The sequence below is a fragment of the Sinohyriopsis cumingii genome, unplaced genomic scaffold (assembly GCF_028554795.1).
Source record: "Sinohyriopsis cumingii isolate HCF-2022 unplaced genomic scaffold, ASM2855479v2 utg001460l, whole genome shotgun sequence".
Lineage (NCBI taxonomy): Eukaryota > Metazoa > Mollusca > Bivalvia > Unionida > Unionidae > Sinohyriopsis > Sinohyriopsis cumingii.
In genome coordinates this window covers 1,336,696-1,362,390 of record NW_028316002.1, presented here as the reverse complement: position 1 = coordinate 1,362,390, position 25,695 = coordinate 1,336,696, and the positions used below count along the sequence as shown (strand labels likewise).

Sequence of the window (25,695 nt, the reverse complement as noted above, 5' to 3'; positions counted from 1 at the left end):
TAATTATTTGTTGCTTTGAAATTGTTTTGTGCCCTCCAGAGTTGCAGATTGGGGGACATGGAGCCAGTTACCCAGTAGTTACTTGGTACAATGTTGGTACATCATTGCTTTGGATAATGCATATGAGAGAGTACCTAGAATACTATATTTTTCAAAACGTTTATGGCATATTAGCTGAATCATTTTGTAAATTTTGCATCAAATTAACAATTGTTTGAACTCAAATTTCTTCACTCTAGATCTACTCAGAACATGATTTCTGATTTGAAGATTTTGTGTCTGTATTTGTTTTATTATTTTTAAGAGCTTTTGGGTTAGTGTACGTGATGTACTAACCTTGTAAAACATGTATTTTTTGGACCATAAAAAATATTATTTCTCCACAATTTTTATTTGATAGGTCTTACCCCTGTGTCAAAAGAGGTTTTGTACCCTCAGAAGTTGACACAAACAGATGACCATAGCATCTTGCTGAACCAGTATCGAGAGCTAATGAAGGAAGCCATAGAAGAGGCTGATGAGGAGATGGAGAGAAGAGATCTGTTTTCAATTCCACGGGTAAAATTTTGTATATGAGGAATATGCACCTGTTTTGTCTATGGTCAATTTAAGAAATTTAATCATACCTGGAAAAACCAAGAGGTAAAGTTTCGTTTTTTCAGTGGCATTGTTATATTTTTTATGCCCTATTTTAAGAGTAGTCATTGCAGCATCCTATGGCATTATCTCAAGCCAGTTAAACCTAATAGTTACTGTAGAAATTAGTCATGCTCAAAGTTTTGAAGTATGTTGAACCTCTCAAGAACAAATTTTATCATTCTCTTGCATTGCCTTTTGACATTCAAAGCCTTGCAGAATCTTAAATCTGACAACCCATTTATATCCCAGATACTACATAACATGATGTTATGTGGCTAGTTACATTGGTATTAAGGCCAGTGCAAACTGTCATTCCAAACCTTATGTAGCCTAATGGATTTTTGCTATCTCTCAACTTGATGTAATCCTTGAATATTTTATTTAATTTCATCTGGCCATGGTAATCGTCTTTCCCACCACCAGATATTCTCAAATCAGCACATGATGTCCAGTAAAGATAATTGTTGCCCTTCCTGCTCCCCTGCAAAGAGTTGGAATAATTCTTTTTATTCTTCTGTAAGGATTATTATGGGTTTTTAAGAGGCTTATTGCCCTTTTTGCCTTGAATGTGCATCTGTTGATGGATACCATTTTTAGAAAGTTCTATAAGCAAATATAGGGATCATGCAGACATCTTGCATGAAAAAACATGCAGTTTAAGGCATCTGAAGCACTCCTGTTAAGATAATCTGGTTCCATTATCAACTTCACTGAATCTAATATAAAACCTGGATCTGAATCAAACACAGACACATGCCAGTATCCAGAGTTTACTTCAACAATCATATTTCCATAGCTTTTACTGCAACAATCATATTTCTGTAACTTCTGTTTTATTTCATAAGTCCATATTTTAAGGATCATATCCATAAGACTTACCACCCGATATTTTTGTTGTGGGTGGTGATGCACTTAATCAAAAACAACATGTGCTATGTCTTTGTAGGACTAAGTCTAACCCTGAGGGACACAGCAGAGTTTCACCACAGTAGGGCTATTCTGCGCATCTAAGGTCACCAATAATGGTGCAAAAGGAATAACTAATTTGACTGATTGATGAAAATAAAATTCTGCAGTGCTTACCAATTGAAAAGCGGCATTTGCCACCAGAATATTCTGTTTAAAATAATACTAATTTTGGACAAACAAGATACCACCCCAATGTTTCAACACTCACGATATGGCGGCCTATTCTGCGCATGGCTTTGAAAAGATGTAATGTTTATGCATCAGGCTCTGGAAATGAAATATATTACTTTAGACTTTTTCTGTCAGCATTTCAGCCAGTGATCTAGGTCATGTTTATAACTGGTTTTACAGAATTCAGTGTAACAGTGCCACTAAATGGCAAGCGCTATTATTAAAGCAAACTGAACCGATCTTGTAAAAAAATGAGTAAAAGTTAATTATTGTATTTTAGAAAAGTAAGCTGTTGAAGAGAAACAACAATAAATATGATATAATGTGTTTACGTCTCGTTTATGGTTAAAAAATTACTAAAAAAGTTTTAGAAACAGACTATACACCTGGGATTTTCTCGAATCTGTCGGAGAAGCAAGTTGACAAATTTGATAGCAGATGATAAAGTAGTTGTGAGACAACTTCTTGCAAAATTAGAAACTTGGATTAAGATACAGATTGTTCTAAGGTAAACAATTCTATCATTTAAATAATATACTTATTTGTATGATCCTAAAAAATAAATATTAAATTGGTTTTTCTGTGTTAAAGTTCGAGAAAGTCATAGATTAGAAATCACATTTTTATACTCATTTAGAATAGAAATGTGGGTTATTTTTATATACTTTATGAATATCACTTTCCTTAACTAAAGGACGATCATTCTTTCTTGATACACATTGGATTTTCAAACAAAACAACTCGTGATCCAATGTTTACAGAAATGACTTATCGTTGTGCAGAATTACCAGACACACAGAATAGGCTGACACAGTTGTACATGTCATTATTATAAAGAATGTGGAAATTAAACTCAATGGCAACCAACAGTTCTTCTAATCTGCAAAGTTCAACATTTTCTGGGAGGGGACTGCAACTTTTGCTGGTTGGACTCCTATTTTTACTGAAATGGGAGTCCTGGACTCCTAGTTTTAAAATCCTAGCGTGACCTCTGGATATTATCCACTAAATGTAATTGTTGCTCTTCCTGACTTTCCTTCCCATCAATCTGAATATTCCATTTTATTCTTCTGTACTGTTAGAGCTTTTTAAATATTGTCCCATTTGTCCTGACTGCTTGCTTGCTGGACACCATATAGGGAAGGTAATGACTGTTTGGATGTGGAAGCGAACCCTCCCATTCGCTGGCGTGTCCTAGTCACCCCCAGTCCCTGACTGGTTTCGTTAGTATTGTAACTCATCAGTGTGAATAATATGGGTTGATTCCTTTGTTCAGGTGATCACTTTGTTGTCAGTGTGAGGTTTATATACCTCTTTGTCACCGGTGATGGTAGTGCAGTCGGTATAGCAACTTGTAAGGTCCTGTGACTAGGATTGAAGATTGGCTTGTAAAGCCTGCAATATGCCTTCTTTGGCAAAAGGAGAGAGTATTAGAGTGCAGGACAGTTTGTGCAATTACATTGTTTTAACTTCTAATCAGCAGTTTTAATCTGGGTTTTTTCAATTTTGATAGGAAATCACGGGGGGGGGGGTCTGGGGTGCTTGTTATTATTATTATGTGTTAGGTGTTGATATAGATAAAACTTAACATAAAATTACGTGGAAACAAGGAACCAAAAGTAGTCCGCAGAATATATCAGTGTGTAAAAAGTTCCAGATCAGTATCAAATGACTGTTTACATCCAATCAGATTGTAGAAATGGAGCCAGTTCATAAATATTGGAATTATTTTAATGAAACTTTATCTATTATCAGATTATCTGTTATCAGATTATTGAGGCAGGGGGCATGCAGCAGCCATTCCCCTGTCCAAATGGTCTAGGTCACAGCTTCGAAAATGCAATTATGACTAGTTGGTTCAAGTCCAAGGTCATGGCAGGGGAAAATATAAATCAATGATCTTTCTCCATATACAGGTATAATTTTTAAACCAGTACAAATATTTAAATGAAACTTTAACCTTCTGAATACCATGATTCGATCATTTATTGCATTTTCAGTCATACTCCTGCCTTAAGGTCAGGGACACAGCAAGCGATAATGTAATTCCCTGCTTTCTTGTCCTGTCTGCCCCTATTTAACTCCTTCAGATAGTTTGATGAAATCTTACCCATGTCCACACCTTGTCGTACAACATTCATGTCACTAGTCCAAAGGTCAAGATTGTTAGGATAAAGGTCAGCTGGTGGATTATATCCTGTGCTGTTTGTGATACTTTTGTTGGACTTAGGGCACATTTGTTTTTCAAAGACAAATCTTTAATTTTGTTTAATGTTATTAATGCTTTTATTGTATTCAAAAGATATGTCTGTTCTTGTTGGCTTTAAAGGCACTTATAATAGATTATAGGGAGTTAAGAGCTTTTACCATGGAACCAAGAGGCAGCCAACCAAGGTTGGTCTGGGTGGGTGTTAAATGTGTTAATGCTTGATTGTGAGTTTGACACAGCCAGTTGAGCCACTGTGGTTCCCTAAATGATATTCAGATAAATCTATAGAAATTTATGTATTTGACCCTTTCATTTTAGGTACTTTGGCAATGAGATGTCAGATAATGATTCACTTTCAGTTCCAAACTGTATGATTCATTTCAATTCATTCACTCACCTTGAATTTACACAGAGGCAGAATATACATTCAGCAGATGAAGAAAGAGATGATGGGAGTGATGCTGGAAGTGAAAAATCCTACAGTTCAACAACATCTGGAATCTCTGCCACATCAGGAGTGTCCGGATACTCAGCTTTGAGTGATTTCAGCAAGGTAATCTCTTTTTGACATTACTATTCGATGTTTTGTTCTCTGAACCTACAAGGGTTGAACCTTGACTCCAATCATAATTGAAATAGTTCATCATTTTAGTAAGTTAAGTTTCAAAACAAGCAGAATTATGCATTTCAGAAACAAGTTAAAGAAAATTTATTTCCATTGTATCAAATGTGCTGCCCAAAATGATAGGTCATAGCCTCATTCCTAATCATTTGTTACCAGTATTTATTTTAAAAGTAGCCCGCCAATTAAATTTGATTCAAAATGTTGTTTAGGGGTTCTTTGAATTGGGATAGCTAATTTAGCTGGTGCAGCTTACAGTCATGTCCAGAACTATTTGTCCTTATCATTTTAACATTTTTCATAAAGGTATGTTTTAAATTAGGTCACTTTAGACCTTCATCTGTTTGGTCTGGAATGCACAAATATTTTGACAGTTGTAGAATAAATTTCTCTGCAGACAGCACTCTTAAATTTTGGAAACGAAGTGGAGTAACTTTCTCATTAGAATTGATCAGTTTATTCAATGTATTTAAATCAAATGACATTTCTTTCCATACAAGACCATTAAAAAAACCTAGAACAGCCAATAAAAGTCTCTGTTAATATGTGAAAAAACACTGACCACCCAGAGATATTTTAGTATATAAATACATATAGCAATGTTGACATATTTCAAGTTCAAAACCATTAATATCTGCATATGCTCCAGAAAGCGCTGAGTTGTGTTACTGTACATACATGACACATGTGGCTTGGTAAATGGAAATTAAATTTCATGACTAATAGCAGCATCTGCAAGAAGCAGAATGTAAAGGTCAAATTTGTTACTGCAAATACCAGGAAAACCCCTTGTTGCCTTATTTTTGTACCATCAGTCACATTTTAACAAGATCTTCCTGGTGGTTAATCCAGAGACAAGTGCTTTTTATTTCAAACACCTTTTAAAGAAGTTTCATTAATTGTATTGTAAACAATCAACACCTACTGACCATAAAATTGGCATATAAATTATCGTTGAAAAGCAGATTGGTTAGAGTCAGGAATCTGACAAAATGCTTGAGGTTAACTTTGGACCCGATAAAAGTGAATCCTGGATACATACAGTTATAACGATTAAAATTTAACCTCTAAGTTAAAATTTAAAAAAATATTTATTCTTTGTCTGTCAAAAAAACCTAAATTTATTCCTTGTCTGTCGAAACTTGCCTCAGATAGTAAATATTCACATTATCACATCAGCACAAGAAAATGCAAGACTGACCTTGTCATTAAGTACAGCTGACCTGCCACTTCTTATCTTTTGACTGTAATCCTTCCAGAAATTACCCTTGAAGTACTGACTTATGGCATAAAAGCAAAAAATTATGGAAATATTTTTGTTGTGGCTAGAACCGGATACAGAACCGTTTGATTTAGATCTTTAAATGAAACCTTTGTTAGTGACACGCAGTACAGTTATTTTCTCCATAGGATTACACTTGATGCACTACATCAGAAAGTTATGGAACCCTAATCTCTCAGGATTAATAAAGTTATACAATCTAGAAATCAGTACCATTTTTGCAGTGTAGGTTTGGTTTATATATGTGATATATCGATGTTTCATGAAGAGTTTATGTATAAAAAAAGAACCAAAGACTTGACACATTGGATTTCCATAATGTCATGTGACAAATTTCACTTAATCCACCTTCCTCTGAAATGATTTCAAAAACCGTATCCTTGGACTGAGTTCTGTATGATTTGAATAGAAATATAGTTTGGAACATTTGAAACCATAAATGTAAGGGTCGATCTGCTCCTTTCACCCACTCACCCCAGTCCATCATAGTTGCTGAAAGTCATTCTTGTGAACTGAGTTCAGTATTCTGACCATTTTCAGCTTGTTAAAATATCAGTCTCTTGCATTGCTTATGTCCATTATTTATTTATGATAACTAAATAAAGGCTAGTATATTCAGTTAACTCTTCATCAGAACTGTGGATGTGGCTTTATCTCATTTAATATTGGAGAAGAAAAAATGTTATGCCAAGAATTAGTATTGCCCGAATCTTTTCATCCTTTTTACTTTTTTTTGTAATCCTAATCTCAAAAACTGAACTTTCATGCTAAATTTTGCCTAAGGAAGAAACGAAATTGAAGTAGCTATAAATCTGTTGAACCTTATTTAACTCTTTTCATATAGGCTTCAGAAACAAAAGAAAATGTACAGAAACCTGGTCGACCAATTGGAACATTACGGAAAGGAAAAACAGCCAGTCAAAAGGCTGCTAATGTGAATACTACTCCCAGGGGGAAGAGCAAGCTTCCACTGAAAGCCACAAACACAAATGCTGAAGCCAACTGAGGGTTCAACTTCAAATTCATGATTTGTAAATCAGAACTTTTGGCCAATGATACATTTATCATCAAGATGCAGGAACATTTGCTTAAAGATGTTTGAAGTCAAAAGGAAACATTATTTTATTTAATTGTTGTAATGGATATATCTTTGTCAACAACATGTTTTGTAATCTACTTTTATATAAATGTAGAAAACTTTTATCCAGCATTCTTATTTTTATGGAAGACATTTTTCCTCATTTAGCCATATTGAAGAGATTCTATATATTGTCTAGACAGGAATGCCTGTTCCAGTATGTGGTAGAAGCTGGTCAAACAGAATGTTTCCTTATTTGATACTTTTCTTCCAAAGGCATATTTTATGTCTACACACAGTTACAGGATGTAGATGTACTATTTAGTGAAATGTACATGTTAATTTCTATATGCCAGAGCTGTAAAATAAGATTTGAATTGTTTGAGGCTTCTAAGATTATAAATTGGTAATGCAGATGCATGACAGAGCTTTCAGATGATTTTATCCAGATTACACTCAGTTTACATATGTGTCTTGTACAACACTCATTCTTAAAACATATTGCCTAGTGTAGCTATCATGAACCTTCTATACAAGTTTGTCAGCATAACTATTTTCTGTTTTACAAAAGAAAGCGTAAAAAATCGAATTTTACAGGGCCCATGTTTTTTATTTTTATGAATTAGTAGGACTTACACTATGGTTATAGTTATACAGGATAATTTCCTACTTTATATTTTTTGGTTTGCATCAGATTGTTACATGTTACTGGCTATATCATGCCAAGGAAGTGGGAACCAAGTGACATTCCCAAGGGCACACTGAGGTAGTTTACCTAGACAGGTCTGGGTGGGTATCAATCCTACATTACAAGTCTGATCTGACACTTTTCCTTCTGTGCTAATGCAGCTCCTTTCTACTTTCTAATTATTAAATATCCCTTTGATTTTCAAGCAGTTTTTGTACATGCCAGCATTAGCTTTGCATATATAGAGAGAGAGAGAGAGAGAGAGAGAGATCATACTGCAGTCTTAATTGCCTCTTAAACAAGGCAAACCTAACTAGCAGTACATCTGGATGCAAAACAGTAACAAACCATTTTCATTAGAGTCTAGCTGTATGCATATAAAAACAAGTACACAAATTCTTCACAATTTTCACAATTCTGTCTAGATAAAAATGGATGTTTTTCAATCATTTGACTCTGTTCTGTTTATAATCATTCTCTTCTTACTCTTCAAATTTCTATCATTCTGATTTGGATTCACTTGTGAATCACTTAAAATGTATTCTGTATTTATCAGAAATTTAAATTTAAAGTTAAAAATTCAAATTTTAAATGTTAAATTTAAATTTTAAATTTGTTTTATAACCAGTCGAACCAGTAACTTATAAAATCTTGTCTTCATCTGAAATTTTTAATATCCTAAACAATGATATTAGCCACAATTACAGTGTCACTGAAACAAAATTCATATTAATTGGTAATAACTTGTGCTTTCCTCGAGAGGTGATGAGTTTTATTGGTATCTTGGAATTGTAAAAAAAACAATAAAAAGTCAGGACTACTAAGTCATGAAATTAAAGTCCATAAACGTGTTAGCACAAGGCTATTGGACAACTGTAAATTTCAAGCTAGACTTGTGTTTTTAGATAGTTCTCATGTGAATATAAATTTTGTGCAAGAAATGTTTAATAGGATTAATAATTTATTGGTATCTGTCAAGACTATAATGTTAATGCAAACATTGAATTCACAACAATGGTTTGTCAATACAAATATGAGATCTCGAAAAATAAATGAGCTATCAGCATCCACTTCCACCCATGTGTACTGTGTTATTTCTGGGGGGTATAATTTTCCACATCAAACAATACAGTGCTTGCCAGTATAATGTTGTTGAGTCGAGCTATAAAAGTGTGCCATTTAATAAACAAGGTCATGCTATACTGATTTTGGTTGAATATGATAAATATATTCATTCCAAAAATGGGATCCATGACCACATCTTCATTTTATGAAAGATCATGCTGTAATGAGTTTGGCTGATTATGATCACTATTTATTCCGAAAATAAGATCAATGACATGCTTGTTATATGAAGGACCATGCTGTAATGAGTTTGGCTGATTATGATCACTATTTATTCCGAAAATAAGATCAATGACATGCTTGTTATATGAAGGACCATGCTGTAATGAGTTTGGCTGATTATGATCACTATTTATTCCGAAAATAAGATCAATGACATGCTTGTTATATGAAGGACCATGCTGTAATGAGTTTGGCTGATTATGATCACTATTTATTCCGAAAATAAGATCAATGACATGCTTGTTATATGAAGGACCATGCTGTAATGAGTTTGGCTGATTATGATCACTATTTATTCCGAAAATAAGATCAATGACATGCTTGTTATATGAAGGACCATGCTGTAATGAGTTTGGCTGATTATGATCACTATTTATTCCGAAAATAAGATCAATGACATGCTTGTTATATGAAGGACCATGCTGTAATGAGTTTGGCTGAATACGATAACTATTTATTATAAAAAATAGATCCATACAGTATCCTTGTTATGTGAAGAACCATGCTGTAATGTGTTTGGGTTTGCTTTGGAAACTCATCTGTCACACGTAGTCTTGTAAGCATATTGTAACAAAATTATTGAGCTAAACCAGATTCAGTTGGATATTTGGATACTAGTTAGAGGTGTGTGCCCACAGGACAGCTATTCCACCTCTCTCCCATACCCAAAATTACAAGACCTCCCAAGATGTTTGCCTGAAAAAGATCTTCAAGATTGAGTAAGTCAAATGAACATATGCTGAACAGCACTGTGGCCTTTTCAGAAGATTCCATTATGCAGTAAAGGTAGTTGATGGCATTGACAATAATGTCACTGGGCATCAGGGTGCTGCCAGCCATCACTGTCACTCCCATTAAGGTTGCCCTTGAGGATGCAGCTCTTGTCAGCTGGCTACTGCCTTTAAAGGCCAAAAAAAGCCCTAACTTGAAATCTGCATCCTAATGGAAACAAACTGAATACAACTGCAATTCATATTTGTATTGCCTGCAAGACCATACCATTTAATATGGCAAGTTTAAACTCATTTTAGATAAGTATGACAAGTATATAACCTTAAAAAATGAAATACAGCCTGCAACACATTAGATGCACACTTCTCTTACCAACAACAAAGTGTGAAAAAACATTGTTTGCCTGTGTAAAGGCAGAGGTCCACTTGGAGCTTTTGAATTAACTAGTTGTAGTTAGGTATGCCTGATATGTGCATTCAACCTCCATGGAGTTTCCAGGTGAAATGAGCCTATGCATTTCACAGTAATTCAAACTATTCACATTGACATGTTTCTATTGAACCAACTGGAATTCTTATTGTGACATGAAATAATAGCAATTCTGCTGGTAATTCAAACTAGATACAGCAATTACCCCCCAGAGGATAAAGTGCAGAAATGCTTGTGCATATCTTTGTATGTAACCAGTTTTATCTCAAGATCAACAATAGGGAACAATTGATATGAGCTATCAGTAAAGTAAATAATTAAATAAGTAAAGACAATTCCTTAAATGGTGTTTGACTGCACAGTAGGTTATAATTCTCAGATCCAGTTTTCAACTTATATTTCACCTCAGCTAACAACTTGGGATGCACATGTTTCATTGCTAACAAAAACTGCTTCGATTAGTTCCAAATGTATCTGTACAAAGAACAAACTATCAAGTTTTAGCAAAACCTCTCAGTGTCATAATCTATCCCAGTGTGGAAATCAGCATCTTATTTCAGAACATTTATTTCCCACACTTGGGGAAAGGTCTAATTTCTTTACATTAGGTTTCAGTAGTTATTATATGCTCATTCTTTTTCTCCGTTATCTTTACATTGTCAGAATCGTGCAATATTACCCGATACTGAACTCTCATGCAAATACATATATTGCATTCATGTGCATTAAGGAACTACTTTCTATTGTAAACAAACAATGGACACAGATGCCAGCCCTTTTGATTTGTAAACAAATCATGTATGCTTGCATAAGAGGCGCTTTACATTGTGGTTTTTTTAATTTGTTTCTGAATGAATTAAAACATGTTTTGTGGACTGCCACATACCAGCTGCTTTGGCACATTCTGCATTAATTTTGTTGATACAATGTTTCGGATTTAGGCTGGCTACAGTATACAACAGACGCAAGAAAGGGACCTTACAAATAATATACAAGTGACAAGTCATATACTGTCTTCTTTAGCTGGTGATAAGAATGGCAACAAAATATACTTACAGTTTTACATCCTGAATTTTCTCAAAATGTACTTTCTTAGTTCTGCAAATCCGAATTACATGAGCCATGTCATAGGTTCTCAATCTTGATTACACATTTCGAAATTGTACTGTAATTTCGATGTTAAGTGCAATTACATCCTCCTTACTGCACTCAGAATGAAATAAACATTAAATTCCATAGCGTCTTTTTGATAAGAAACAAACACATTTGCATATGTCAACACGCTTCTCCCTCGCTTCTTCAGTCCAATGTATTTCATATGGAATTGTCACATATAAATCCAGTCCATAATCACACAATTTCGTAGAATCGAAAAAAATACCAAAAAAATCTATTCATTCCAGATCAAATGGAAAAGTTGTTGCAATGCGCATTCATTCACAATATGACTCCAAATTTCACTTTTAACTAGACACGCCATTTTATTTTGAAAGTTATGTAGAGCGTGTGACTGAGTTCAAATTTATCGGGGCGGAGTTATGTGCGCAGTAATAATATTGTGTAATGATGAATATGCACTTGCGTATTTAGTTTGGAATGCGGCATACATTCTGTTTGTTTTGTGTAGTGTATTTTGTTAATATAATTAAGCATTAGGTAGAATAAATGTTTTTAGCATATAATAAAAAGGTTACTGCCTTTGTATGGGAAAATATGAACGAGTTTTGTCGGATGGATATACTGCACTCCCAAGGTCGTGCAGTATTTCCATTTGAAAAACTCATTCATATTTTCCCATACAAATGCAGTAACGTATAAATATATAATACTTCTTAGGTTTGTGTACTTAATTTCTTTGTGCTGAAAAGACCATTCATAGACCACATAACACAAAGCTGATTGTGTTAAAGTTGATGATTACTTATAAATTGATAATTTCTGATTTGTGCCGAAAAGACCATTCATAGACATGATTGAAGATTTCTTATAAATTGATAATTTCTCGTGTGCTGAAAAGACCATTTATATACCTGACAACACATGGATGCATTTACTTATGTTGAAGATTCTTTATAAATTGATTATATTGCGCAGATAACATAAATGCTCTTGGCCAGTAGTTCTATGCCACATATTTTTGTCATAAAGCTTGAAAATGCATACATGCTGGTTTTAACATTTTGCACAGAGAAAGCTTAAATAATTACTTGGGGGGAGGGGGTTATTGTTTAGCAGACAGCCTAAAATAGACCCTGTTTAAACCATATAAATTTAATCATGTGAGTCTGTATTTATGGCAAACTGACTTGACTCGATCATTTTTGAAGGCTATGGACTGGGTAATGTATAATAAATATGATCATATAATGTTTGGCTGGGGGAGGGAAGGAGGCTGACTGCAGCAAATCAACACTTTTATACTCCACCTTCTGACCAGATGGCATATGAAAAAAATTCGTTATTATCGATGTACATGCTGCACCTGAAATCTACAAACATTTCTGGAAAGCTTACAACATCTTTTGCTACAAACATTTTTGTTGTTGACCTTGTGTGATCCATCAAGTAGTGGGTCTGACTAAAGAGCCTTAGAGTAGACTGCATGAATTAAAAAAAATTCTGGATCTGTGGCCACTTGCAAGATTGCTAATGAGGTACATGATCCTCATGATGGGACCAAAATTTTTTTTGTCTCTTTTGCCCAAAAGATAAAAACTGAGTGGAGCTTGATTCACAAGCTTGAAATTCTTGGCTGCCTAAACAGCACAGATGAGCAGGTGTATCTACTGCAATACATCAGTAACTTAATGGACCTTAAGCTGCAGGACATGATGCTGTATGGGCCAGCTATTTGTGGGGATCTTAGCTTTCCTGGTAAAGAGTGTTTAAGTCCCTCCTTCTGTCCTCCCCCACTCTTAATCACTGGCTGGTACGAGTCTACATTTAAAGCAGGGGTCTCAAACACATGGCCTGCATTCCACATGTGGCCCATGGAGTTATTTTCTGTGGCTTGCAACGACACCCAGAATTTGTAAAAGTAATAATGCTAATTTTTTCTTAACAGTTAGCCAGTTTGATAAAAATTTTAATGTACCAATGTAATTCCAGAATTTCACGTTTTGCCTTTTATATGAGGCACTTTCGCTGTGTGAAATGGTTTCAGTGATGCTGCCTTCAGGCCAGTCTAGTGGTCCTCATTTGCCCTTGTGATCTGAGTTTGAAACCCCCAATTTAAAGGCATCAGGGGTTAGTTGGACCAGACCAGAGATGATGTCGAGACCTCTTTGGTTTTTGTGGACTCCATTGGGAAGTGCAGAATGCTTATCCGAGATGAGCTTTCCCCAATTCCAAAATTTGGTCCATTTGCCCTCCCTGCTGCTATAGATCAAGTGTGGGATTTAATGGAAAGTTTCTGCATCTACAGAGGGAGGAGGAAAGATCATGTTTCCCCCTTGTTTTACAAAATGACCCCCTCCAATTCCAATAGTGGTATGTATCCCTTTTTTATTTAGGAAGTCAGCTTCCCCATAAAGACAGATATAAGGAGCAATCTCCATGTTTCTAAGTTATTCCTGTCTGAATAAAACATGTTTGGTTATCATTCTAGTCCTACATTGTAAGATTCCTCCCCTGGGTGTTGTGTTTTTGGGGTCATCTTTGAAACACAAATATCAGGGGAGGCATTTTGATGTTAAAGTTTAAAAGCATTGCATCTAAACCAATTGTATATATTTTAATAACATAACCCTTCTCCCCCCACCTCTCTTGTAAATTTGTCTTCATTGTACATAACTTGTATCTAGAAAAACGTAATGGATTATACCCAAATCCACCAGTACCAACTTTTGTTTCTTGTGTTGTCTCAACATTATACTTATAAAATATGTCTTATGTTACAACAAAATGTTTCATCTTGAGAATAAAAGAAATATAAAAAAAAATTAATATAATCTTAGGCATTTCAGGATTAGATTTAAAATCAAGTTTTACAAAATCAACTTTTTAATTTCTGTTTTCTTAATATGTTGTAAATAAACCAGTTATTTCACTCAATGCTAAAATATGCCTTTATATTTTATTCTTAAATTCTTCTGCTTTGTTGCTATCTTCTGTCCTATTTAAATAATTTATACTTTAATGTCTGCTTTGTCAAAAAAAAATCTATATCACTTTTAATGTCTTTAATTTTGTGTTCATCTGTCATACTCTGACTAATATCTGATTGTTTCTTTTTAACCCCCCCCCACGTTTTAACTTATCCTTACAAGTCTCTCACATTTAGCTGTCAATATGTCATAAACTGAATAGTAGATGCATCAGTTTATTTTGCCAGATATCTTAATTTCTGTAACACGATTGTTATTTATAGTATATTCTTTATCCTTGAGTATTTAAATGTTTTGTTTACATGTATTTTCTTCTTTTATTCCATCATATTTTATTTTATGAAGTCTTCCAGGTAAATTTAATATTGCAGCTTCTTAATTCATATATACTTCACAAGAAAGACATATTTGCCATTAATACAGTATGAAATTTTGTATCCCATATAAGTTGGATTTTTTTAAAAATGAATATAAACCAGGCATTCTTAACAACAGAATGCTCTTAGGGGATCACTACAACTTGTAAGAAGTATTTAACAAAACATGTTGTGGCATAATCAAATCAATAGGTAGTAGCCACAATTTGTGGAATTGTGAAAAACTTTAAAATTGATCTTTTACCTTCTTCACTTCTAGCATAAGCAGGTGGTTATTTTCATGACTCAACCACAGAATTACATTTTTTGTGTATAATGAAAATCGAGAAGTAATATACTTCCAATTAGTTCATCAGTTTTATTTAACCTTGTACTGTGATCATTAAACCTTGTATTATAATCATTGAGTGTTTATTATTATTAATTTAAAGTCTTTAGTCTCATATGTTTAATTTACTTAATGATCACTCTATTTCTGATTGAGTTGTATCAATTCTTTGACATAATTGTAAAGTTTTTTTAAATCTAAATTATTATTCATTTTTAATTTCAGTTTCTTTTTTAATGTCATCTGTTTCGACTGTGTTCTTTTGTTCTGTTAAAACTTTTTTCTTAGTTCACCTTTTTATCAGATTAGTTAATACTTCCTTGTACTGCACCAATATTATTAAGTTCTTTATCTGTATATCCTTTACAATATGTTGAAACTGTTTGTACTCCAGTGGATAGTTTACTTTTGATAGTCACCAAGTTCTGTTCTTTTAACTCTTATTTATTGCTAAAATCTGAAGCAGATAAATGACAGGTTGTTTTCATGGACATGATCAAATTTTCACTCGTGTTAACCTTATTCCTCAAGTCCTTATTCCTTCTATTGATGTCTTTGAAGTCATTCTCTGTTACTGTGCAAGACTTGTTTACAGATGACACCAAATTTCAACTATTTCACGTCATCTCAACTAACTTTTTAAATATCTTCATTATTAAATTCTCATCACTAGATTCTTTTTGCAACTGCTGAAGTTGTGATTATAATAGTTTTTAACTTTCTAGACTTATTAAAAATTTCCTTCACATCGCTCAAAAAGCTCATGTCAGTATTTATCCTTTGCATAGTTGTAACAATTTATGTACCGGTATGTTTTCGACAGATCATATTTGATGATTCTGTACTAAGTTTTTGAGGTTTATAAAGCAGCTTATAAAGTAATTAATCTCTTGGTAAATAAATATTTAGCATCTGGAATTTTTCTATGTGTGTGCATCCAAGAGTTTTGTGTTTTGTTTTGTGAGACTTGGACACACAGCTGTCAATTTCTTGGTTATTTCTCCATGTTTTCCTTTTTTTTTTAGATTCTTAAGCATTTGGGCATCAATGCGTTTTTATACAAAAACTTTATTACTTGCATCAGATTTTCTTCTGTAGAAACTGATAGGCTTGTAATGTAATTGTTGTTAAAGTGTAAGCTGTTGTTTAGTATTTGATTTGGTAGTTCACCTTTCTTCTCTTTCGTAATAAATTTAAAACTAAAATCACAATCAGCTCGTTAAGATATTTCAGTAATTTTTTAACAAAATAAATCATGACATGCAAAATTGACCACTTCTTGGATCAGAAACATCTCAGACTCCTTCCACAGAAGAACTTTTAAAAAAAGGCCATAAAACTACAACTAGTAGAACGTGTAACAAATATGGCAAGTAACTTCAGGAAAAAATATCGGTGGAATAATCCTCAAATTTGTAGAAAAGATACCTTTAGGCAAAAGGCTAAAATGGTTGTCAAGATAAAAAGAAGAAAGAAATGTTTATTTTGTTGTAGCAGTTGATACTATGGTAACAACTCTTCACTTAACCTTAACAAATTGTGTAATAGGGGATTAATAGAAGCACAAGGCAGCCTGGTGGTTGGGATGACACAAGTGGCAGCAGAGATAACTTGATAAATTATAAAAGTGTAGAAATATTGCTGAATGTTTGGTTAATTTAGATAAAAAAGCAGTCTTTGTATCTCCAGTAGTTTAATGAGCCCACGTTTAACATCAGCAGGAAAAATTATTTCCTTTATAGCTGACAGTGCTATTTAATTCATTCATTAGTTTGTTATTTGCAATTGTGCTGACTGGTTTATTGTAGCAGCAAAGAAAGTATTATAGATTAATATATTAACTGGCTAGCTAATCTAGTTAATCTGTTAATGTATTTAAAATGTAAATTTGCCAACTCCTGCAACCATATATAGAATAATAAATGCTTATTTATTTCATGTTCAGTATAGTCTGTTGGTATTTTAGCCTTTTCAGTTTTTGTATTGTAGTCTTCATGACCCATGTCATCATTGTTTTCTCTTTTTCAAGGAATTATTACAGCGGGTATTTTTTAAATTTCTTTTCATGTGCTTTTTACAGTAAGGTTATTTCCAAGTTTAGATTATTCTTTTGTCTTTAGAAAATAATTATTATAACATTGTGGACTAAATTTTCATCACCATGTCACCGGGCAATAAAAATACTCCTTTACCACCTATCGCATAGTCTTGCCTAACTAATGATTGTGTGATATATTTTTGAAATATGATAATGGTTTTATCATGATTTTGTTAACCTAAAATTAATTTGTCAAATAACCTATTTATGGTGTCTTATGTAAAGTTTGTTCTGTTTCTACGCAACACCTAAAATAGAACTTTGATCAAATTCGCTAAATTAGATACACCATTCACTCATTCGTTAGTTCTTTGCTTTTTAAGAGAAAAAAATAAGTCCATCCAATTTTGTGGCAGGATGACTCAGTTTTATTATTTTCTTTAGGTGAAATTTTCTCCAGTACTTATGGTCTACTGTAACATAATATCCTTTGTAAGGATGTTTTCTTCCCATGTTCTTTTCGCGTGTGGGTTGGCCCTGTTATAAGAAAAGGTCGGGGGCCTCGGCCAGTGATGAGGCTTCTTTCAAGACCATAGGCCTCACACAAAGGTTAGAGCTTAGGTAGGCTCAGATCTTTTTACAAACGTTTTGACGACAGTGGCGTCAGGTTTTGATGCTATATCCATTTTGGGGACAAGTAGCCTTGTTTTTTTTTTATAGTAAAATTTGGACGACAAAAAACCAGTTTTATTCTGTTAGTAAAATTTGAGTATCAGTGGCCTCGGTCATTTTTGTAAAGTTTGAAGACCACTTTCCCAGGTTTTTGTTGTTTTGGCAACTTGTTTGATGAAAAAACCACCCTTATATCAAATGTTATAAATTAATTCGGATTGAACCATTTAAGTTTGAAATTAGGTGATATTGCTTTAAAATGTGTGGGCTTTCTTAAATTGATCAAAGTCAGCTGATAAATTTGGAAACGTGATAATAGTTAATGGTTTAGGATAAGATAATATAATTCAGTCTAAAAGTGTTTTAGGCAAGCTTTTGAGGAAGCGACCACAAAACCAATTAATATGTTAAAAACTAGGCTATTGGCCTCGCATACTAGTTTTTCCTACTACTCGATGAATTTTCAACCTGCTGGGAGTTCAGACAGGAGAATACTTTATCAAAGGAACAAAATTTCTACAACAAAAATCTGAATACGATTGAAAAGAAACTGCTTCCTAAGTACTTTTATTGTATTAATTATTGAAGTAGCCATCTAGCAGATCCCAATAAAATGAACTATAATTATTTTCAAAAAATCACAATGTTCGGGATATTTTTACTTCAAGAAAGCTAACTTTTGAGAAATCATGTTTATTTAAAATTATGTAGGACATTATTTTTATTTGTTATTTTCGAACATCTAACGTCGAAAATATATCCGAATTTACCACGTTCACGAAAACGCAGTGACGTATACAGACTGTAATTTAGGGTATTCTCTGTGACTCCTTATCATTACCATTATGTAATAATACAACGCCATGTATCAAAACAGCAACTAAGGATTCATTCGAAATTGTACATAACAGTTTGACCGCTCATTGTTTTGCCATTTCCTATCGTTTTATTGAATGCCAGTATCAAGTGACAAAATGCCATAGATATTTAATTGGAATCTTCTAAGCTTGTCTCATTGCTCATCAGAAAAGAGATTATTTCAGATGGCAGTATCGTCTTTTATTGTTGACAGTATGTCCTCTATGCGAGCTTTTTTAATGCTGGCGGTTTTACGACAGTTACACTTTGAAGGTTATGTACCAGTTACACTTTGAAGGTTATGTACCACCACAAGTAGAGTAGAGTGCCTTGCCGAACGATGTACAATGGTAGCCGATCCTGTTTTACCTACAGGAGACCAGAAACCAATGGAAATATAGAATAATAATAAAAGTACTATAGTAGAAAACCTTATTCTGAAGTATCATCTGCGACCGTAATGCCAATATTAAAATATTGGCCTATCTTCTAGGAGCTGAATTTCCGTGACCTCGTATGCAAAATTTCCACGCCTATTCCGTTACTTGCGGGATGTGACGTCATAGTAGCGACTCCAGCAGCCCAAGTGGGAGTTGCCAGAGTAAAAGACAATACCGTTTTACGTTGCTTACGGGTGTAATAGAACATTAAGAAAAGCCTGTGGACACACATTTTTTTCTTTTCCAAAAGAATGGATACATTATTACAAAGGAGTCGATTTCAAAGCAACACCATACAGCACTCTGTGCTCGTTACATTTCTCAAAGAACTGTTACGAGAGGGATTCTGAAAAAATGGCAGCTCAAGGATACGCAAATGCTAGGCCTAGACTAAAAGTTGGCGCTGTTCCAGACATAACGTTGACTATTTTAAATCCTGGGAAAAGTGTTAAACGTGCGAGTTACGAAAATAGGCAGAAGGCCGAGTAAGTGACCACAAAATGCAACAATCAATTCACAGATCTTTTATCTATACCAGCAGTGCTAAAAAATAAATCTGATAGCCCGACACCCTGGGCCCCTCTGGTTTTAGTTCCGACCCATCCTGTATTCAAAGTTAGGTGCCCGTCAGGCTTGTCGAAACAAAAATTGTTTGCCTGAGGAAACTTTGATCGCGCTGGTGAAATGAGTAAATGTATTTTCAAGATGTTGACATACATGCCTTAACACGGCACAATCTAAATAAAATCACTACTGTCCAAGGTGAAATTTAGATTTAATTTTAATCAAATGGAGGCTTTGCCAAAAATGAGATTCTAAACCTGTCGTGTTTCAAGAAAACACAATTTTCAGTAATCTTATAAAAATTACAAATTTTAAAAAAAAATCATTGTATACATGTAGTATGTATAAACGGTAACCTGTAATGATTGGAACTGATATAAAACTATTCCTTGGGCAGTTTAAATAGCAGCGATTAAAAGAAAAGAGGTCAAAGTTTCACATTAAATGGCTGACAATAGAAAGTGGGGGGTTCTATTGACCCAGCCCCCAACCCCTTGCCCCAATGTGCAAGCACCCATGGGACGTACCTTTTCTCCATGTGATACGCCTTATTATTCCCCCAGGACAAGCCCATTTTGCATATTCTGGTCAGCTCTGGCTAAATTGCAAAATAGCTAAAGTTTTTATTTAAGTACGCAAACAATAAAGCCGGTGTGACTAATGAACATACTCCTTATCCTTGCATTGACCTTGTGTAAAGGACTGCCCTTCGGACATACTTCAAAGAAACCATATTCGACAGTGTGTGTATGTGTAAGCACCAGCAATTGATTGCCAAATAAACGATGCCTATTTTGTTGTTACTTACGATGCCATGGACTTCAGGTTTAAGTCTTAATGCATGTAACACTGTTTGCTGAACAACATTTTTATTCAGAATTAGTTCTTTAGGGCCACATATACTGCATGGTATATTTTGTTTTATTCCTTGTAATTTAATCATGGTAATTAAACTTTACATATATGGTAGAGGAATGTCAGGTGTTATCTGGCTGAGTTTCTTTGGCGGAAATGGAGATGCGATTTTGTTTGCAGAGAAAATTTCACAGTGATCATTCTTTTAATTTTTGTATACTATAGTACTGTTGTAGTTGTTTAAAAAATCTGAAATTTACTTGAATAATGTTTAATTTTCACGTTCTATTTACTGAAGAAGAAAAAAAGAAAAAACTGTTGTGTGATATTAATTATTTCTTCCAGTGCCGGATTTAGACTTGTGTGCGTGTGATTTGAATTTTTAACGTAGCTTTAACAATTTTTCAGTCATATCACTACGATGTCTGCAGTGTGGCAGTTTAGACTGTTGATTGCATACGTTATATCTATTTATAAATGGTTTGGGGTTGGGTTTTTTTCTTCTGACAAATGAAAATTGACAGACATAATGTAATAATCGGGACTCCGCTGCGAAAAATTTAGAGATAATACGAGATCGGGATGTAGATGAGGAAATACCCCCCCCAAAAAAAAAAATAAAAAAAAAATAAAATCGGGAGGTTTTTCTCCCGGCTTGAGAGTTGACAGGTATGAACTCTCCGGGCTTGTGAAATTTCAGTCAGGGCTTGAGCTTATTTAAGTCACCAGCCCGGGGCCTGTGCCTAAAAATTTCTTTTAGCACTGACCAGTACAGTACATAAACTATTATATCAGACTGCAGATTCAAGTTTTGAATGTGCAACCCACATGTGGTCTCGTCCTGTCTGCCTCGCTCGCCAATGTTTATGTTTGTATTCGAGGACTGGCTAGCATTGCGTCACGGTACCACGTGATCTGTCGTCTCATCAAAACTCGGAAAAACTCGGCAATTTACGGAATCGTGATATCTTCCATGCAATAAAATCACTACCCGCTTACGATATTTAATTTATAAACATGACAGTAGAATTAAAATCTGTAGAGAATTACATACGTAAAAGGAAAATTTTGATTTCTAGTCTCCTTAAGGTTTGAAATAGAGCCCTTACCCTTCCTGCTACGAGTCCAATTTCTTAACCAGTGAGTCACTGCCACTCTACCGCATGCAATTAAAATTCGGAGAGAAGTGAGAACAATCTGAGCGTCCACACTTAAACCCGCAAAATTATCCTAAAGGAGTTGTCCTTTCCCAACCATACCCGCGACTTAAATATAACAGGAGCAAACTTTTTATTTGGAGTTAATGCCAGTTCTTAAAATCGGCACTAGTTGCTGTAACATAAAGATGTTACACGAGGAATTACTAACTTCATGATCAATATAGTTCAACATTCCTTATGTTTTTTATATATACAAATTTCAATGTATGCATTCAAAATCGGTGAGTAGTGAATAGGGTCACCCTAGCCTCAATGGAAATTAGCATTACAGGACCCCTTGGGTCACTCTAGCCTCAATGGAAATTTAACATGGGGAAAAATCATGGGTCACTCTAGCCTCAAGGGGAATTTAACATGGAAAAAAGTCTTGTGTCACTCTAGCCTCAAGGGAATTGAACATGGGGAATAGAGTTTGGATCTGTCTAGGGACAAGGGGAATTTAACATGGGAATAAATCGTGGGACTGTCTAGCGTCAAGGGGAATTTAACATGGTGGGTCTGTATAGCGTCAAGGGCAATTGAACACGGTGGGATTGTCTAGGGACAATGATGGTAGAGGGTCAAACACAACAGAGACAGAGACATACATACACTAGTACAAGCGTGAGATTTATATATAAAGCATTACCAAGACCTGAAATCTTGCTGGGGTGTTCAAAAATTTGCATAATTGTAATGATGCTATAAATAGCTATAATCAAGGAAATGCTCAACGACAAAATGGATGTGACTAAAAGTAACGCTAAAATGACGAAATTGTCCCAGAATTTAAAGGAAAATAAACATATCCCGAAAATTAAGTTACAATGGTTTAGACTAAAATGGATAAAATTAGTAACTACTTACAATATCAACTTGTGTGGCGATCGTGGATAAACACCCATGTATCTATTTATAGCTATAATCAGCTAAAATTCCTATGAAATCCCACTATCTATTTATACTACAACTTGTGGGTTATTCCTTTGGAAAACCCACTATCTTTTTATAGCCTCAGCTTGAGTGACGTTCCTGTTTATGAACTCTAGTAAATATGTATAGCTACAACCTGTGGAAATCCCCAAGTCCATATTTATAGTCTCGAAATTTCCAGCGTCAGTGACGTCACTGTACTGAACACTAGGGGATAAATGTCGACAGTGTTGCAAGTGGCTGACCTGAATACACGCTACTGCAGGTAGGTAGGTAGAGTGTATCTGATAGGGATAAAGTGAGTTTTATAGGGACAAACAGAGACCAATACACACACACACACACACACACACACACACACAACGTACGCGCGCAGACATACGCACACATACACACACACACACACACACACACACACAGAGGGAAGAGGAAAAAACAAACCCCAAATATACTATCAACACAGAAGGGAGATAATACAAACCCCAAATAAACTATCCACACAAACGTACGCGAACGCATACAAACCCCAAATATACTATCCACACAAACGTACGCAAACGCATACAAACCCCAAAATATACTATCCATACAAACGTACGCGAACGCATACAAACCCCAAATATGCTATCCACACAAACGTACGCAAACGCATACAAACCCCACATATACTATCCACACAACGTCGCTAACGCGTACAAACCCCAAATATACTATCCACACAAACGTACACGAACGCATACAAACCCCAAATATACTATCCACACAACGTCGCTAACGCATACAAACCCCAAATATACTATCCAGACAACGTCGCTAACGCGTACAAACCCCAAATATACTATCCACACAAATGGACGCGAACGCATACAAACCCCAAATATACTATCCACACAACGTCTCTAACACATACAAACCCCAAATATACTATCCACACAAACGTACGCGAACGCATACAAAACCCCAAATATACTATCCACACAACGTCGCTAACGCATACAAACCCCAAATATACTATCCACACAACGTCTCTAACGCATACAAACCCCAAATATACTATCCATACAAACGTACCCGAACGCATAAAATTCCCAAATATACTATCCACACAACGTCGCTAACGCGGACAAACCCCAAATATACCATCTACACTCGGGAGGAAGAAGAAAAAAACAACCAAATATACGATTTACATAACGTACGCGAATACACACACACACACACACACACACACACAGGGAATTGGAAAAAAAAAACAAATATACTATTGACACAGAAGGGAGATAATACTAACCCCAAATATACTATCTACACATGGAAGAGGAAGAATACAAATCCCATACCTACTATCCACACGGAGGTGAGATGTAAAAAAAAAAATAAACCCCGTATCTACAATCTACGCAGAGGGAAGAAGAAACAAATAACCCAATATACGCTATCCTCAAAGAGGGAAGAGGAAAAAAGCCATAATATACTAACCACACAGAGGGAAGAAGAAAAGCATTATACACTATCCACACGGAGTGAAGAAATAACCCTTTATATATACTATCAACATAGAATGAAGAAAATAACCCATTATATTCCATTAACACAGAGTAAAGAAGAAAAAGTTTTTTGAAAGCACCTAAACCCTCACCTGCAATGACCAACTCTGCCAAGCACCTACACCCCACCCCACTCCCAACACTACAAAACCCATTTAACCCGTTATTTTATGGCATCAGTGTGTGATTTAGGAAACATCAAGACACAAAATGATGGATGAATAGACTGACTATTGTTTACCGACTTGAATGCCTAAAGAGCGTGCGTGAAGGAAAACATCCTTTCATTTCAATTCTAACTAAAACATGTTCCAGAGGGATAGAGATAGGTGAAAGAGCACAATTTCATAAAGTGTGAGTAAAAAACAAAACACGTCATCCTTATTATAGAATGTCAAGACTAAGAGACACTTACGTTTTCTTTCTGGTCTATTCTCTTTTAGAAGTTAGTGTGAAATTTCACATCAGGGCTAACGCATCGGCTCACATTGTCAATTTTTCCATGTCTTTACTGGCACAAGTTCTTCATCATCTTCAATTTCTTCTTCTTCTGAATCCCTCTTCTCTGTTTCGTTTTGTTTCTGTTTCTTCTCTTTACTCGTAGGGCACTCTGAATCCCAGTGTCCTTTCTCCCGACAGCGATATTAGGCATATTGACTTTTGTCTCTCTTTCTTAGACGAAGCAGGTATTCTGGAGACAAATACCCATTTACCTTTGCAGATATAGCAAACTTCATCAGCACTTACACACTTTCGTATGACTCTCATCAAATCAACGACCAAAAGAGTAAGTTTTGTTGCCACTTTCGCCCGTGAATTATGCTTACGTATGACTTTTAACAAATATTTGACCAGCAGGTCGATCTGTGCTGACTCTTCCATCTTCTTGATCGTTTGAGAGTGGAATGAATACTCCGACGCTAAGACACTCTCCCTATGTACAGGGACCTGCTGCGTATGAAGCCTAGTCAAATGTAATTTTGCAATAAGATGAAACGATTTCATTGATAAAGTAAAAGGCAATGACGTGTCGTGTCGCCTCACACAAGAGCTGAAGTGTTAGCTCAAATCCGTGTCAGCGATTTCGAAGACGACATAACTGAGCTTTCATCAATGTTCTCCACATATGCCACAAAACCACGAGTCCTGCTTCACGCCAAAAGAAATTTGGTTCAGTCCGTAAAATATAGTATCACATCTGAGAAACGCAAAAACGAACTTCCAGAAAACTGAGAACGACGACTTACACCTACAACGTAAATGTATGAGTTCAAGTAGTGCGTAAAACTTAGTCAAATTAAATTTTTATAGTCAAGACGAAACGATCTCTTTTCGAACAAGAAAGCAGACACCAAGCGACAATGGCGATCCGTGTCACATAACACTTTTCAAAATGTATATTATCAGAGGTTTGTTCTAGCGATCTGCACGGTTAAATTAAATGTTGATGTATTTTGCAATAAGACGGACACAATTTCCATGGGATCGCCCATGGTACGATTGTTCGTGCATTAGTTTAATTTTTAAAAATATTTTTTTATATAAATCGCCTATAGGATAGACTCAGTAAAGCATGGCCATTCTCGTCACTGTCTGAATAGCTACTCAAGTC

The 25,695-nt window shown here is 34.9% G+C and overlaps 1 protein-coding gene across 1 annotated transcript in view; it reads left to right on the top strand.

The window, feature by feature from the left end:
• Nucleotides 1-16,915, top strand: part of LOC149772473 (kinesin-like protein KIF11-B) — an 87,497-nt gene extending 70,582 nt beyond the window's left edge. The window contains exons 23-25 of the mRNA XM_089947778.1: nt 401-558; nt 4,401-4,541; nt 6,737-16,915. Coding sequence (XP_089803904.1) covers nt 401-558; nt 4,401-4,541; nt 6,737-6,898 — 461 coding nt within the window. The 3' untranslated portion in view covers nt 6,899-16,915. The remainder of the gene's footprint in view (nt 1-400; nt 559-4,400; nt 4,542-6,736) is intronic.
• The last annotated feature ends 8,780 nt before the right edge of the window (nt 16,916-25,695 follow it).